Source organism: Parambassis ranga, chromosome 2, assembly GCF_900634625.1.
Source record: "Parambassis ranga chromosome 2, fParRan2.1, whole genome shotgun sequence".
In the NCBI taxonomy this organism is placed as follows: Eukaryota; Metazoa; Chordata; class Actinopteri; family Ambassidae; genus Parambassis; species Parambassis ranga.
This window is the reverse complement of record NC_041023.1, coordinates 21,733,720-21,751,257: the sequence shown is the minus strand read 5'-3', so window position 1 is coordinate 21,751,257 and position 17,538 is coordinate 21,733,720. Positions and strand designations below refer to the sequence as shown.

The 17,538-nt window shown below is 39.0% G+C and overlaps 1 protein-coding gene across 3 annotated transcripts; it reads right to left on the bottom strand.

Annotated features, from left to right (window-relative positions):
- Window positions 1-1,184: 1,184 nt before the first annotated feature.
- prkcq (protein kinase C, theta) lies at window positions 1,185-15,974 on the bottom strand. 3 transcript variants are annotated; one of them, XM_028398839.1, is made up of 18 exons: window positions 15,905-15,974; window positions 12,238-12,570; window positions 7,616-7,815; window positions 7,021-7,081; window positions 6,168-6,348; window positions 6,048-6,079; window positions 5,884-5,969; window positions 5,422-5,551; window positions 4,476-4,585; window positions 4,195-4,324; window positions 3,933-4,096; window positions 3,487-3,660; window positions 3,316-3,407; window positions 3,110-3,172; window positions 2,893-3,031; window positions 2,435-2,623; window positions 2,182-2,310; window positions 1,185-2,098 (listed from the first exon to the last, which is right to left on the bottom strand). In XM_028398839.1, the coding sequence occupies exons 2-18, from the start codon at window positions 12,353-12,355 to the stop codon at window positions 1,940-1,942; spliced, it is 2,157 nt and encodes a 718-aa protein (XP_028254640.1). In that variant the 5' UTR covers window positions 12,356-12,570; window positions 15,905-15,974; the 3' UTR covers window positions 1,185-1,939. The 3 variants fall into 3 exon arrangements, with proteins under 3 accessions (XP_028254640.1, XP_028254634.1, XP_028254648.1); XM_028398833.1 differs by lacking the exon at window positions 15,905-15,974 and adding an exon at window positions 12,775-12,981; XM_028398847.1 differs by lacking the exons at window positions 7,021-7,081; window positions 7,616-7,815; window positions 12,238-12,570; window positions 15,905-15,974 and adding an exon at window positions 6,423-7,010.
- Between the last annotated feature and the right edge of the window lie 1,564 nt (window positions 15,975-17,538).

The following is a 17,538-nucleotide window of genomic DNA, read 5'->3' as shown; positions in this document are numbered from 1 at the left end:
AAGTTTTGTTTGCTATTTTGCAAAACCTTTTTTAAAGTTTGGTTTGTAAAGAAATCAGCTTTGCTAACCATTAGCTAGCGGTTAGCATCGTGTTGTTTAAAATATGGCTGGTCAGCGTGCACAAACAAGTACACAATAAGGTAGGACTATAATGTGGGCTTAAAGATAAATAACCTTTTAAATTATTGAAATATAATCTTAAATGTAGTTGGTACAAAGACTTAGTAAGCTAGCCTGTCCCAAACATGGCAAGAGAGATGTTTGGAGCTACACTTACTTTTAAGTCAGTGTCTAAGTGCAGTTACTACATGGCAGGCAACATACTGACTTTTAGCTCTCCTGTTGCAGCTCATGGATGGGTTACACGTGGATGGGTTGTGCACCTGTCAGGTACTCACCTCATCAGATAACTCTAGTTTGTTTTTTAATACAGTACAACCTCATAAATATGTTTTTTTGGCCATCAGTTTTACCTTCAGTAGCCAAATGTCAGTTTTTCGCCTGAGTCGCAGGGAAATATTTGCAGCAGCTGCTGTGTCTGACTTGCACTGCCAAACTTCAGTGTTGGCTGATTGTAACACATTTGTAGGGAAGCAGCTGTTATTCTCTTTTTCCTGTTAACCACAGGATGCAGTAAATCAATAACCTTTATGGTCAGTTATTTGGTGTCACGTAAAACACCACTTGGGTATATGTGAGTCATTTACATTGTGTGGGTGGATGGTGTGTACCAAATTATCCTGTATCACTAGAATTCATTTTCATGTTGTTTAAAGGCACACTCCAAATAAAGAAATACTAAGAAGGAGAGGTGACTCAGTTGTATAGTTTTCTATGTTTTTGTTCCTTTTTTACAGACCTCTGTTTTGTCCTATTGAGCCATAATGACAGCAAGGCAGTAGCAGTATTATTTGGCCTGTTAAATATGTACAGTATCCTTGGATTTTTTTTCTATTGAAAACAGGGCTCAACTTCCTCAGTTCTCAGTGCTACCATTAATGCCTTAGTGTTGATCAGTTAACAGATAGTACCTGTAACTGTATGTACATTGTTTTATTTTTTTAGTCAGCATGTAAGCAATATTATTGGCACTACAGACTTTATGCAGCTTTTCATTCAACATTAGCTAAACATGCGTACTAGTTTGAGGTGTGATGCAACAACTCATTGAAACACTGACAGCATTTAAAAAAACACATACACACTTTAATGTACAGGTTTCACAATGTAGATAATACTTCAGTATGCAGGGATCTAAATTACATTATCAATAAAACTCCTGAGGTAACAATACAAAAACACATGTAAACAATACCCATTATTAAACTCATTAACAGATCTACTTTACAACCAATGGGCAGAATAATAGTTATTTACATAACAAAACATATTTCTTTAACCTAAAATTAACAACCCAGTATGTTGTTAAATACAAGAAAAACAGAGGAGGAGATTTAAAAAGATGGATCCAAATGTTTCAGTTTGTTTTACTTGAAGAAGAAGCTTATGGAGAATTATGAGGCACATTTAGTTCATTGAAGTTGATTAACACTCAGTATGCATAAACCTAGTTAGTAGGGGGGTGAATAATTTATTTACTAACTATTTAGTTAATACTAAGTTTGCAATGTGTGGGCTGGATAACAAAATCCAATATATGCTGCCAATTCATATTAGAAGTTGATTTTCTCATACATCATTCTTAACTTCCAAAACATGTTTGTGTTTTTGTTTTGTGGATATTTGTGTGTTCCTTTAAGAGTTGAAGATGCTGCTACAGTTGTGTCTCAGTGCCTCACACCCAGGACTCCTTTATAGTGAATACAGTCGGCTTTGTGACATTCAGTCTAAAGTATGCAGTTTCTTTCAGTTACAGTAAGTGCGGATTGTGACTGAGCGGCTTGATTGTAGGTGTTGTAGTAGGTCTTCACTCAGGTGGTCAGCGTGTTGCAAGGCGGGTCATCCCGGGGTTAACAAAGGAGAAGTTCCTGAACATCGTCTGGTCAACGCTGTTGATGAGTGTGCGGTCAGCGCACGATAGTCTAGGCTTCTCATTGATGAACTCTTTGTCAAAATTGCTACAGTCGCTGGGTGAAGTCTGGGATAAGGAACACAAAATCAGGACATAGTATATGGTGGACATGGCTACATATCTTCTGTTGGGCTGCCTGCTGTACTTACCAAAGTTGGCCTGAAGGGCGGCGAAACCTGCCGTTGTTCCAGGGCATTCCAGTCAAGGTTGCTAAAGAAGTTGTGCTGTCTGATGTTTCCCTTGACTCCGAGTCGCTCCTCAGGTTCCCTCACAAACAGCTGATGTGCAAACAATGAGGTGACTTTAACAAAATCATGATGAAAATGGCATATTTGCGCATTTTGTTATCAGTTTAGCACTCATAATAGCCACACATACAGCCACACATACAAAGTGTCTGACCTTGATTAGTATGTCCTTGGCAGTTTTGTTGAGCCAGCTGGGATAAACAGGGTTGTCTGTTCGTATAGACTGAAATAGCTCCTCCTCATCGCGGCCATGGAATGGAGATTGACCGATCAGCATCTCGTAGAGTAGCACTCCAAATGACCACCAGTCCACTGAGCTACTGTACTTCTGACCCAGCAGGATCTGATACCCAATCATATACACACAGATACTGGTAAACCTAACAAGAACCAGGTTGGATTCAACCATTGTGAAGATATGACAACAATATTTTCCAGTCACTATAGCTGAGACTAAAAGCATGTACGGTCCGTCATTTTTATGCTATCCATTAATAGTTAATTTATGCTATGGCACTTAGCATCATGTTGCCCTCTCCTTTTTCATCTTACACTGAGGTTTCTGCTACATTGACCTACTTCATCTACCTCTCACCTATCATGCAAACAAACCTCAGGGGCGATGTAGTCAGGTGTCCCACAGAACGTGGAGGTCCTCGAGTCCTCTTGCATGTTCTCTTTACACATGCCAAAGTCTGCTATCTTTATATGACCATCTGAGTCCAACAACACATTATCCAGCTTCAGATCTCTACAAAGGAGCAGTGAGAAAATTGTTCAATTTCAAAAAATGACTTTCATTCCTGATTCTAATTTACTGATCATCTACCTGTAAATAATCCCTTTAGAATGCAGGAACTGAAGTCCACAGATAATCTCAGCTGCATAGAAGCTGCATAGAAGAAGAGAATACAGTTAGGAGAGTGGTACATTTGTTTGAAAAATGATTTTGTTGTGTGTGTAAATATATTTGAACAGGAAGTAATCAAAGATATTGGTGTGCCATGATTGAATGTCTTTTGACTTGATACTTACGTGGCACGATGCACGTCAAACTTGTGGCAGTTTTGTATGTGGAACATGAGATCACCCCCATTTAGATACTCCATAACAAAGAACAAGTTTTCCTGGACATTTAAACACAGTGAGGTCAGGGTCTGTTGTTGGATGATGAGAGATACAGGATTGTGCTGGCGTGCTACTCACTTTTGTTTGGAAGGTGCAGTAAAGGTGTGTGAGGTAAGGGTTTTCCCATGCTAAAGACAAAACCCTCCTTTCCACCATGGTGCACTCAACATCATCATCCATCAGGACCACGTCTTTCTTCAGGGCCTTCACAGCAAAGAAACGCCCTGTCTTTTTCAGCTCAGCTAAAAACACCTGAAAACACAGTAAGAACATGTAAAACTATGCTGTGGTTGCATGCTACAGGAACCTGGATGGAAGAAGTGGGTGGTTTTCTGTGGACGCTAGTTGCACAAACAAGTGTGACCACAAGCCTCCCCTTGAAAGCTGTGTAAAGGTTACATGTTCACAAGTATGACTGAAATAGAAAACAAAATACATGTCTACTCCAGTTTGTATGTGTTGTTTTGTCAGTTCTGATGTAAATTATTTGGTTTTGTTTTCTTGAAACAGATTATCTCCTGTACCTTGCCGAAGCTGCCCTTGCCAAGCATCTTGTGCAGCACAAAGTCTTCAATAGTGAATTTGGGTTGGGGATCCTTCCTAGGAACAGCATACAGAGGTTCCTCTGACACTGCCTCAGTGAACGGTGTGTTCACATTTCCTGGTCCCTCCCATGAAATGCCCAAAACTGCAACAAACCAAGGTCAGGAAACGCCAAATGATGAAGGTTTGAAGGTAAAAAAAGACAAAACACAATGAGGATGGAAACATTTAGAGGTTACATACCTTTGTTTGCAGGTGTAACTGTGGGTGGTAAACCCATTACTAATCCAGAAGGAGCTCGGACCATTCCCGGCTGGTCTTCACTCACCGGACCTTCTCGACCAATAATGTCAGCATCTCTGGTGCTTCTTGCCTTAAAGTCAAAGGTAGGACCACCTTCAAGTTAATACAACTATATGACTTAAAAAATATATGTGCATAGATTCAGACATGATTAGAAAATATGAGCTCTCCACAAGTTAGAAGTAGGTGGAGATTGGCTCCATTTTGTCACTTTGTCTGACCTGCTGTTTGGTCTCGATGATGGCCAGAGCTTCAGCCATCAGTTTTTGGTTGACCCCACAGAGGTTGGCGACTTTCTTCTGGCATTTGTGGTGGACGTTCATGTTGCATTCTGCACAATAACAGTTTCACATCAGCATCGATGTAAAAAGAACATTATTTCAGTTTAATGTCTGTTATTTACTGAATTTATTTTTGTATTTACAGATAGAGTATGTTTCTGTCTATACCATCTCACATTTTCAGACCTAATGATGCAACAATGCTTGCAGAGATTAGATGAAGTTTGCCTTCATATTTTTAGCCAGTGCTTTGCTGCATGACTGATGTTTTTGTTGCGGTGATATTCCCTGGTGTTACGTTACCACCCAGACTGACTGCATCAGTGTGTTGGCCTGCACCGGAAATTATGATTATTTTCAAATGGAACACTACACCCAGCACCTGCTGTGGCAGCTGCAGTGTGTTTCTGGTCAATTATCCAACACATGCAAAGAATTTGGCACATATTTTTGATGGGAAGTTTCCTCATATCTGCTGTTGTGTCAGCTGTTGGCGGTGTCTTAGTAATGGTGTTTTCCCAAATGTAGTTTTAAATTTTAAATAGGGAGGTTTTGTGTTGTTTCATAACTTTAGACAACTGAATTTGCATATATTTCTGCATGCATGGTCGTTGGAGCGGTATCTTTGTGGCTCTCCCTGTTGTTTCTTCCTTTCCCATGTTAAAAGTTTTTTTTCCTCATCTGAACTAAAACACACATTATCACATATTCTATTTGGATTTACACCTATTGTTTGTGGCTGTTCCCCTGTGACTTGACACACTACCTTCAGCCACTCGGGTATAATCTTAGAAGACACTACCTTTCCATTTGATGCTTTACAATAAAACATGCATTGAAATCAGATAAATGACATCTAAAAAATCATGAAACTCCTGCTTCTCACCCTCACATTTCAGCCCTTGCTTGGCGAGCCCCCACAGCAGAGTCCCGCAGTGCTCACAGAAGGTGGGACTCTTGTAATTGTAGACTTTGAACCTGTGGGGCATGTCGATCTTGAAACGCTCCTTATGGATCTGCAACACATTGGTACACATACAGTTACAGCAAAATCCTTTGAGAGAAACGGTCTCTGAAACACTTTCTGCATCTCAACAGTGGGTGGCAGGTCTGTTCTTTATTTATCACAGCATTATGTTTTGCCTGGGCTCAGCAGGAAGTGAAACAAGAGCAAGAAGATAAAAGCAGTAAATCCATGCTGTAATGATACCTCTGGCTAATTCATTAGTAAGCACTTTAACCACAAGCTTCTTACACAGTGTCAGCTGGCGTGAAATTTATTTGACTTTTATTTGCACTTTCACAGAGTGAATAAAACTATGAAAATTAGTGTGAAACTTGCACTTACCATCGTTTCTTTGCTGTTTATGGCTGAACCAGTGCACTTGGCAATAACTTTGTCTATGCATTTTTTGTGGATGGCTGCATTGCACTCTGAGAAACAGAATAATAACCGGATTAGACAGGGGAAAGGCGTCTGGCTATGTTAATGGAAACTACACTGACACTCACGTCTGCACTGGTAGCCCTGCTTGTTAAGACCCCTGCAAAAGACAAGAGCAGGAGAAGATGATGACTCATTTGATGAAGAATAAATGACTAATTTTGGTGATATCCGAGATGGTTGCCTACCAGACGAATTCTTTGCAGACAGAGCAGAAGGTCGGTTGAGGGAAAAATGTGGCGCTGAACTCATGACATTTGACAACATGAACTTTGGCCTGTTTGATGGCACCCCGTCGCTGATGGAGTGTGAACAGACCCTCTCTCTCCCGTTCAGACTCTTGGTCTCCATTACTCTGACCCGCAGCATCTGAAACGTGAAACGTAAGAGACGACTCACTGAGATGATGGTTAGGATTTCACACTTCAGTTTCACTTTCTCACCTTTTGTAGAGTGAGAATTATTTAAATGCAGAGTTTCCATGTGTACCACAGTAGGTCATCTTCTGTCTTTGTTTGCAGACTTGGTGTTGGCATCGTTACTGACTGCATTCATAATCACAGATTTTATCACCCCTCCTACAGCCAAGGGATACCTTCAGCATATAACTCAAATTTCAACTTCAGCTGTTGTCATACTTATGACATACACATTTATGGTATAATATAACATCGCAGTATTGACACGTTGCATGTCTGCAGTAAGTTGGAGGAAGTTCTGCAGGTCAAAATTGTTATAATGGTTTTGTCACAATGCTACCTGTTCTTCCCAGCAGTTTGCTTTGCTTGCTCTATATATAGACATGTGAGTTCTTCCTCTTAACTCTCCGACCTCTCAGGTGTTAAACCTAATATCATTAGAGCACCCTGTGAAATAAAGAGCTCACATATCAAGCAGGAGGGCTTAGAATTGTCATATTTTGCAATCATATTCACTGTATTTATATTATATTTGGATACAGAAAGACATAGAACATAATAAAATGATTGAAATGAAAGGTGAGATCAGAACAAAACAGCTAAGAAGGTTTGGACAACTCACCGCTTTTCTCCAGGTAATATCTGGCTTCCATCAGTAGGCGACCCTGAGGCTTCAGCTCCAACTGAGACCAACAAGGAAGACTTTCAGTAAAGCTGTTTCACCACAGAAATACATGACAAGAATGCAGAGAATAAAAGGGGAAGGATGTGGATAGAGGAGGGTGCTAATGCATACGTGTCATTGTGTTTGAACACAGTGGCAGACTGCCTAGCAATCACATAAGGACCAGGCGGGAGGAGTCTATTTCGTTTTAGCCATCAGTTTACTCTACAGTATTTGTCTGATTCTCAGTGTGGTGTTAGAGGCAGCTGGAAGGCTGTCTCTGGTGTCTTTCCTTAGGATTAAAGGTGGTCTGGTGTGTGTCTTCTTTCTTTTCAAGCTGCAAGGGGAAAAGCCATACTGTGTGCTTGTGACAAAGCTAGGGTGCCAAAAAAATTGTGACAGTGATTTTATTTTGATGATGAAATGGCAGATTACCCTTTTAAACATTTGATCTCTTGAACCTAAAGTGAGTTAGGCCATCTGGATTTTGGTGGAATAGAGAAACAGCTGGTCTTAAGAGTTCAAACAAACACACATCCGTCCTGCTACTGACCCATATCTCCAGCTTGCCGTTCTCCTTCTTGCAGCGTGTTGCTAGTGAGTCCAGAGCCACTGTGGCCTCAGACTTGAGTTCTGCTGTCCGGTCCTTTACCATCACATGCATGATGCGCCCACGATGGACATGTGCATCAAATGTGGTGCTCCATGGTGGGTACATGGTGGGCTTCTTCTGCTTGTACACTTGACCCTTTTCTGTAAAGATACGAGAAAAATCTGTTCCTTAATCAGGCACTTTTATCTCGCCATCACCTGAGTGCAAAGTCTGGCGAATGCTTGCACATGTGTGTAAATAGTGTGTTGATTACGGTATATTGTGTTTTTGCTAGCACTGTAGCTGCTTCTTACACTTTAGGTGTGTCTTAATACAGGGACTGCATCCTGTGTATGTAGAATATTGATATCATTGCTATATATATATATATTAGGGGTGGGACGGTTCAGGAAAAAAATCCAAACCGTTTGGTACACATGTTTCGATTCGGGGCATGTGTTCTGTTCGGTTCTGGACATGCGCATCAAGTAATACATGGAGGCGTTTTTACCACAGCATTGAGACGAGTGTTGCCAACTTGGCGTCTCTCTGCTACATTTGGCGGCTTTTCAAAACTTTTTTTTTATCAAAAGCAACTAGTGACTCTCTCTGGTGATGTTTGGAGACTGACGTGAAATCCTTCTGCAGTCAGCTACTCTCCTCGACAAGCAGCAGCCGTGAGCTCCTCTCCCGCCTCAAAGCACTCACAGCCGGTCAGTCTCTCTGTAGCTTCACGCAGCAGGTTCAGCTGCAGGCGGAGCAGAGAGACCCACAGCACTCTGCGTTAAATCAGTACTGTTAGCATAGCCTAGCGTAGTCATAGAGTTCAGTCTATCCAACTAGCATGTAATGAGCAACGGTGGACAAAGCAACACATGTTCTCTGTCCGACGGTGTGTGTCTGTGTTTCTGTGCATGCGTCTGTGTGTGTACGCACATCGGATAATAATAATAAGATAAATAACATGAGCTGTTTGGTTTGTTTAATAAAGGAACAAGGTGTAGACCTGTTCTATAGGAAAATCTTAAATGGCTTCTGTTATGATCTAGTGCTATGTGCTATGACTTGACCTGATATAATGATGGGGAAACACTGAACTGATTCTTAAATATGTTGAATGTTGGATAAATAGGCTATGTATTTTATGCTCATCTGGTATTTCTAGAGTGTTAAAAGTAGAAAAAACCTCAACAATGTGAACCAAACCGAAAACCGTGACCTCAGAACCGTGATACGAACCGAACCGTGGATTTAGTGAACCGTTCCACCCCTAAACATATATGTAAATATCACCAGCTATATCCCTAAGCATTCTACTTGCACGACTTGAATAATAACATCGGGAAGATAGGGAAGATTTCCTGCCAGTTATGGAGACCAACACCAGAAATTATTCTGGACAAATAGGATGATGTATAGTGTTTCACTCTAAGGGGATTTAATGTTCTCTTGCAGTCCTAAGTTGCTTTCTAAAGCCAGGACTTGTTAGATGTGTACATATCTGCATATTAGTGCTGTCAGATTATATATGATTATATTTGCAATATTTGCAGATATCTGGGTATTTGACCACCCAGCAGATTTTCATCATTACTGACTCAGAGATTTGTAATCCCATCATATGGCCAGGAAAAAAGACCATTCTGGCCTTCATAATTGATATCTGCAGATTTTTCTCTGCAATAACGTCCCATATATCCACTTATATAACAGCCACATGTCGCCCGCAGCTTCAACACGCTAAGCTTTTTGCTCCCAAAGTGATCTGCAGCCTTCTCCATCATCGGCTCATCGGCTGCCTGTCCATCAGACCTGCCAGCTGCTGTCTGTGCTGATTAAAGCATACAGAAAGGAAAATATGTCTGTGTCTCCCCGGACGCACAGGCTACATCAGACACAAGTGTGTGTGTGTGTGTGTGTTTTTTTTTTCTTTTCTTTTTTTTTTCCTCGCAGCGTTATGCAGAGGTGACATGTTGTGGTGTCACACAGTCAGTTCTTGGCAATGGCATTTAATTTTGAGACTTTCATGTGTTTGACCCTTTTAAAAGAGTACATTTTCATTTTACATTTTGCTGCATTAGATTTTAGTTTTTGTCAGAGCTTTACCTGATCCCGACTGTCTCCTCTTCGACTCTAGCTGACAATTACAAGTGTCTGAACTTAAACGCTCTGATTTACCAGGTTTGCCTCATTTGAATATAAATGTAAAAGTGGAAGTAGACCAAGAATGGCTTACTGTTTGAATGAGCCGTCAGGCAGGATTTTCCATTAGTGCATGAGTATATTTGTCAAAAAAGGAAACTATGCAGAGCTGTAAAGCAAACCAACAATGAAGTGATTTGACAGCTTTGTCTCCGTATCTAAAACCCGATACTTAGCATCTCATTTTGTTGTCCAGAACAGTTAAGTCTCCATGAGCCCAGTCTCAATATAAACTCTTGGATCATCCACAGACCCTATGTAACATGGTCCGCCTGGAGCACACAATGTGTATCCACCTCTGAAAATATAAAATAATAAAACACTGTCGATAAGTGTGACATTGTTCGGTTTAGCATCGGGACTGCCCATTGGCTCAGTCTTTAAGATAATAGCCAAGCTAACCTAACTTGGACCAAAGAGAGTAGAAATTGTTGTTGTCCCACTATTTGACATTATCTGATTATGAACCAGTCAACTTTGTCTTGTATTTTGTTGTATTTTCTAAGTAATCTGAGAGACAACGGTTATTAATTATCTCAAAATGATGTCAGTTGAGTTGAGTTGAGTTTATGCTTTAAGAAGGAAGGTGACTGAAGTCTGCCATGGGTGTCGTCTTCTTTGGGACAAATTTAGAGCAGGCTATGTTGCTGTTACATTTACTGTATTTGAGTAATGGGTTATTTTCTTAAAGTGTGAGCATTTTTCAAAAGCCTGTAACTTTCCACAGCTCAGGTGTCATGTAGCATTTCTCCTTGCAATTGAGACAGTAATGCGTCCTTTGAGTTCTCAGATTCTTTTTTTTTTTATCTGGAGGATGTAAAGGTTTTCCTTTATATTTTACGTGGGGAAATCTCTCCACAGACACCAGATGTATAATTTGGTATATTGTGAGGCACAAAAATTACCTGGCGCTGATGGGCTTAATCATAATTGTTTGAACTTGTTTGGCTTGAATGTTGTGAGTAATCATTTAAATAATAGTTTATATGTGGAAGAAACCACTGGGCCAAGATACAGGTGACAGAGAGTATTGAAAGGTACCTTATTCTTTAAGAGAAGAGAAACTACTTATATTCTTATATAAAAAACTAGACTTTCAGCCAACAATCCATAACTTGATACCAGTACACAACTCAAAAGAAAAGCTGTTTCCATCAGTTTTATTTGGAGATGAAAAGCCTAATAGGAGCTGTCATTCCTTTTTCAGCCAACCTGAGAGATGTTCATCATCAGCTCTTTATTTTACAAGCGCAGCATGGTAGTAGTAGTGTGTCAGTCATGGTACCACTAGAGCTTTGTGTGTAATATACAACAATGTGCTCCAAAGAATTGCACAATTTAATAGAGTTCACATTTAAAAATAGGTGCTGTGTCATGTGAGAGGCATCAGTAAATGACTGTATTATCTATTTTAGTTATTTTGCGAGAAATGAAACTAAGTGACGTCCTTAGAGGGAGTCAGTTAATTGTAAAATCTACTGCCTTATAGGATAAGCCTTGTGGTTTTGCTGTAGAGGAAAAGAAACACAAGAACCCTCCTCCTTCCCCTTAGTGACGCTCTGCTTTTAAATATCCTGCAGTCATACAGTGGTTAAAGATAGCCAGATGCAGAACACAGATTGTTGTGAGTGACTTATAATGCTGGAAAGTTTTCCAAAAGTTGTGACATTGGAATTGAAACGAATGAATGCAGCTTTAATGTGTTGTTGATAAATTAACCACACATCCAGTGTTGCTGTTATTTAAAGTCAATTACACACAATTAACAATTTTCTTCCAAAAACTCTTAACACAATTTGAAAATAAACATAGTAGGTTGGCATTTCAATTCCCAACACCCACTGTTGTTGCATCACTGAACATCCTGAGCATCACTTCCTGCGTGGCAGGGGAATTATTTGCTTCTAGAAACACGCCGTGACCCAAATGTTAAGAGATCCTGAATTTTTGTTAGTAGTCAATATTCAGTTTTGTTTTGTTTTTTTTAACTGTAACAAAATCCTGCTGGGTTGGTCAAATTTAGATTCATGTATTGTCTGATAGTGGAGACTAAGGAGAAACCGAAGCTAGCAAAGTTAATATACTAGGTGCCAAGGAATTTTTTTGTGCAAAGCTCAGAGCATCGGCTATAAAAAGAGCAGCATTCCTTATATTCCTTACACAAAGACAGGGTTGGGACACCAGATAAATGTGCAGAATGTATAGTATATATCAGTAAGGCATCCAAAAAAGAAAGATCTGAAAATAAATGTGGAAATGGCAGAATGTTGTGAATTTATGGCGATTGTTTGTTGTTCTTGAACACATTGCCTTAGATGGCACTAGATGACATTAACACTGCTGTCAATTAATTCATTAGTAGATTATTTACAATCACTAACCTGTGTCGATGGCCTCCTTCATGTAAACAGCGCAGTACGGGTTTAGCACCTCTTCGTGGTAAGCCAGACCAGGATCGATCTCAAAGTTTGAGAATCCAATCCGCAGGAAGGGTGACATGACTGCGGATTACGACCTGACGTCTGCACAAATATCCAAATCACCTCCAGGGAACCTTAGAACGATGTCCTTGTTACAAAGTAGTCTACAGAGGCTGCTCCCTATGTGGCTGTTGACCACTTTTCTTTTACTCCAGAGCACGCAGACTGCCTTTTTCCTCCAGAGGAAAGATTGGCTGGCAGGAGGAGGTTTCCGCCCTTGATGCTTTAAACAATCTGTAAGAGGAGGAGACAGAGACAGAGACGAAGAGAAGAGAAGGGTTTAAAGCTAAATCAGCAACCATGTAGGCAAAAAAGTCTTAATCATAATCGTCTTATGAGGGGGGGAAAGCAGAGAGTTTATGGAGAAATATTCACACTACAACCACAAACAAACCAGCCTGCTGAACCTCAGCTCTAGCTGAAATAAAACCTGCATACCTTCAGGACTTGTAAACACCAGCTGTGAGACTTTTAACGCCTTGTAAAACAAAATAATCTCTCTAAATAATCACGTTGTTTTGTGCCATCAGCCATGAAAACAGTATCACACCTGTGCCACGCACAGACAGCGTTAAAACTCCTAGCTCTACTCGGTGACGGTCAATGTGATATTTGAGGCCTGCCGCAGTGCTGTGTGTGTGTGTTTGTGTGTGTGTGTGTATATATATCAGTGCCAGTGGTGGACAGGAGGATGGGAAGGTGACTATTATTAGAGCTGAAATACTAAACGCAGATCAGGAGTATGTGACTGCATGTGTCTGAGTTGCAACAAGACTGAGCACAAGTCACCTTCTTTACTGTAAACCATGCTTAGTCAGATGTATCATGTGATCTAACAGACAGAAACAAACATAAGTGGTTTGCTAGTTTGATGTATTTATGATTAGTACAGTTTTCTTGTTAGTTTTAAAATCAAATATTCTTTTCTATAAAAACTAACATGATATATTTTAGTAAATTCACTTTAAAGAAGAAACGCATAGACCCAGAGTAACCATCAAAACACAGGTTCTCCATGTGGTGGTAAACTCCTCCTACTTTATATACCATTCAAATAATACTTTATTGAGTAAATGTAGTAATTGCTAATGGTTCAACCAATTTGATCTACTACTCTTTAGACACTTAGCAGCATACTTTAATTAAAAGATATTTATGTTGTGAAGAGTAGTTTCCCCCAGAATAATTTTTTCATATTACTTTTACATAAACACAAAATTATAGTGCTCTTGATATCATACCCTCTCTTTCACACACCCACACACACCCCTTCTGCCATCACAGATTCAAAGATTTGAAAGGTGCAGAGCTGCAGCCTCTCATGCAGGTTGAACCTGTTATATATGATGCCTTCATGCAGGAGGAGTTTAACTTCCGGTGTTTAAGTTACAACAGTGTAACCACACTTCCTGTCTTGGAGCGGTTTCATTTTTTTCACTTTGAAGCCTTGCAGGTGGGGCTGTTGCAAACATGAGACTAAAAAACACCATCAAACACAAAACATGGCAGCTTGTTAAGTGTAAAAGTTTGAATATAAGGAAAAGTTATTCTGTGTGTCGTAACTTGCTTTCAGCTGCTGCTGTTGTTGCCTAATGTTTTATGGCACACTGGCCAGTTTCTGATCACATTATTTACTTGCGAAAAGTGATTAACTGGCCCTCAAAATACACCACATTCTGTCCAGATTTTGAGCTGATATAAATAAAGTATGATGTCTGTGGTGACGTTCTAAAAGGATTAATCTGTCTATGCCCTCTTTATTTGTCATAAAGTAACCGTACACTGAATGTAAGTGGATTTGGAGAGGACTAACACAGGGGTCATTGTTAAAACAAGCTGCTAAAGGCTCACACAGTGTGTAAACCCCTTTTTAAATCAAACAGCAGCAGATTAAGTCTAATTTCTACCCCACACACAAGAATGTGATTTTTACGTCTTGGTTCTTTTAATACAGAAGCCATCGAATCTCCAAACAGAAAGAGCACACAGACTTTATTGTGTTGTCTCAGAACTGAATGTGTATTCAGGCATCAGGGTGCCATCTGAAACTCACTTTTCAAATGCCACCCTGACTCATCCTCAAACACACACAGGGAGATGCAAAGAAGGTCAGGTGTCGGTGTGGCAAAGCAAGAGACCTTTCAGGAACTTTTCATGTGAGACACTAAAGTCAAGTGACCCTCCCACTTGACCCTCTATCAAGCACCATCAAAGCCTCGTGTGCTGTACGTTTGTGGTTTTGAAGTAGCCCAGTGTGACGGAGGGAGGTCTTTGCTGTTATTGACAGGAGGTCCATGTGTGTGACAGAAGCCTTTGACTATAGCTGCTGCTCTTTTGCACAGACACTCAAAGCATCATTTAAGTGCCTATTCATTCAAAGATAGAAAACAAAACGCACAAGGCTTACGTCAAGTGACTTTTTCTACTAAGAATACATTTCTTCTTCAATTAAAAACTGGATGTTTTCTTCAGTAATAATGGTGCTAATGGTCTGTTTTTGTCTGAATTAAACAAGCTGCTGTCCTGTTCAATTTGCTGTGAGGTAAAGTAGATTTATACCAGAATACCTTTAAAGGAAAATATTCAACTTTACTACATTTGTCTGTTGACATCAGAATTTCTGTTGCTTAGCATTGACAAATTATGTGTCTTGATGTATTTAGTTTTTACATACTCACCACTGACTTCATGCCTGAATTGATATGTGACCAGGTTAGCTTTATTTTAGTTACATTAAACTAAATTTATGTTTGAAATAAAGACATCAGCTTGCTTCATATTTCAATGACAGCAGGTGCTGTTCTGTTTTCAGAGATGCTGAGCAAATAAAGGCTTAGCAAAATAAAAGTTTTATGTAACTGAAATCCAGCCAATTTGAGCACACATTAATTCTTGTTCCGTGCAGACTGATCACATATATTTTAATGTTGGTTTATTTATGCACCATATCACCATGCATTAGTAAAGCATCTTAATTTATCTCACAACTGTAGCAGATAGAAGGCTAAAAACATAGGATGTGGTGATGCTTATTATTATCTGAGAATATATATTTACGGTGGGTGCAGTGTAACGTTAATTGTTCTTTATGTATTGCTATTAAATGCTCAACAAAAGGGCTTATAGTACCTGCGTTTATATGCTATATCAAAGTAAACACAACTGTTTTTCTCCACTATCATAGTAATTGGCAACTCTGATTTTATAAAACATGCTGCATTCTCTTATATTACATGCAAGATTTAATTATTACTATAAACTCTATAATCTCATTCCCCATAAACATGCTCTGTCTACAGCATTAGAATCCTCCATACTATAATGTTTATGCATGCTGTTGTGTATATATACATACATTACAGACTAAATGCAGATCATTTACTGTACATGCAAATGTTTGTTTTTACTTAAATATATGATATCCATCACCGAATAAATCACATTTCATCCATCTCTGCTGTAGCCACTCAATCAAAAATACTGTAGCCTAGAACATGCTTTCTTGCTCTGTAAGTACGGCTTTTACATGTATCCTTGAACTCATTCAAACAGTGAAAACTGTACTAACCTGAGAAGACAACAGAGCCCAGTGAAGTTTAGTGCCTGCAGAGAGAAGCCGCTCTCCATCTGAACATGAGTGTGACAGAGAGAACGGCGCACAGCCGGTGTATTTAAGCATTATATTATGAGGCGTTCACTGACTCTAGGGAAATTATGACTCTTATGGAAAATCCTTTACCAGAGAGCAAACTTACTGTCTGTTTAAAAGTTAAGTTAAACTAGAGATCATCATCTCCCTCTGTCTTTATTTCCTAAGAAGTTATTACTTCTAAAAAAAAAAATTAGTTTTACATGGTTGTATTTTTATACTGGTTACTGCACAGTGTACTTTTTTTTATTTTGGACTTTATAATTATTTATGCTCTTATAATGTATCCTGTAACCTCTGGCAAAAGAATTTCCTCCAGGATTAATATACCGTAGTTGTATTTTATCTTATCTTGGTATCTAAGCTAAATTTTAAAGAGGCTTAGCATTGCAGTATTGAGGCATATTCAGTTTGGTGAAGTCTGCATTAAGATGCACATTGTTTAAGCTCAGCTCTGCAGCTTTCTGCACAAGCTCCTATTTTGCTTCATGTTAACTATTAAAGTTTGTTTAACAGAGGCACTGTCAATTGTTTAAACGACCTTGTAATTTCCAAGGAGGCAGTGAATGCATCTGTCCTCCCACGTGTGAAGTGAAACCTCTTTGTGAAACAAGACAAAGAAAATAACCTAGACGTCACATGCAGTAAGTTAAACAGAGAAATAGTCAGATCTTACATTGTTTTTAGTCACTTCTCAAATTAGCACACAGCAAATAACTAAATCTAGTACAGTTTCAGTTTTTCACCTGCTTTTCCTCTGCCAGTAAGTTGGGGGCAGCAGTGAGAGAAGTTATATGATAAGTCAACTGGAAAGGTTGTTGACGTGTTTTCTTAGAGTTTTATATGAAAGTCTTTAAAGAATCATTAACATCTTTTTTTATTATTTTATTGTTTTTTGTTTTCGTATTCATCATATTCGCTTTCTTTCTTTCTTATTTTTTTTCTTGTCTTGTTTTATCTTTATTCATGTATTATCTAGTATAAGTCACTACAATATGCTAAAATAATAGAGGGGAAAATCTTTTTCTTCAACAGAAACTGTTTTTTTTTTCTCTCACAATCGTAGAGTTTTGGACAAAGAAAGACACAATTTATTGATAAACCCAAATGAGTTGAAGTGAGTGAGAGACACAGCTCTAAAAGCATACTTCGCAGTTCCACTTTTTGAGTGAATATGCAGAAAGTTTGAGGTGAGAGTTGAACTTCTTCTGTTTCAGTTAATGGAAGCACTCTCAGCCATTACAGCCTTAACATATATATCATACAGAAAGGCAGTAATGTCTACAAAACAAAAAAATTTGTAGGATTTTATCGTATTTTGTAATGCTTTTAAGATAACATGGAAATATCTGTAGTAAACATAACAGTGTGGTGTTTGTCCACCAGGAGGTGCCAGTGTTCTTAATGGTCTTTAAGCAGAGATGAAAATACTTTTTGGATTTTAGAGAAAAAATGAGGATCAATGAGGATCATTAACAATAAAATATACTAAATACTAGACAATGTGCTTGATATATGTTTGTAATATAGTCCATCAGCAACTTGTAAATATT

Coding starts and splice junctions, on each gene's coding strand:
- prkcq (XM_028398839.1), bottom strand. CDS start 12,355: ATGTCACCCTTCCTGCGGATTGGATTCTCAAACTTTGAGATCGATCCT. Junction 5,970..6,047: donor GCAGGGCTACCAGTGCAGAC/GTGAGTGTCAGT, acceptor TCTGTTTCTCAG/AGTGCAATGCAGCCATCCAC. Junction 2,624..2,892: donor CTGACTACATCGCCCCTGAG/GTTTGTTTGCAT, acceptor ATTGGGTATCAG/ATCCTGCTGGGTCAGAAGTA.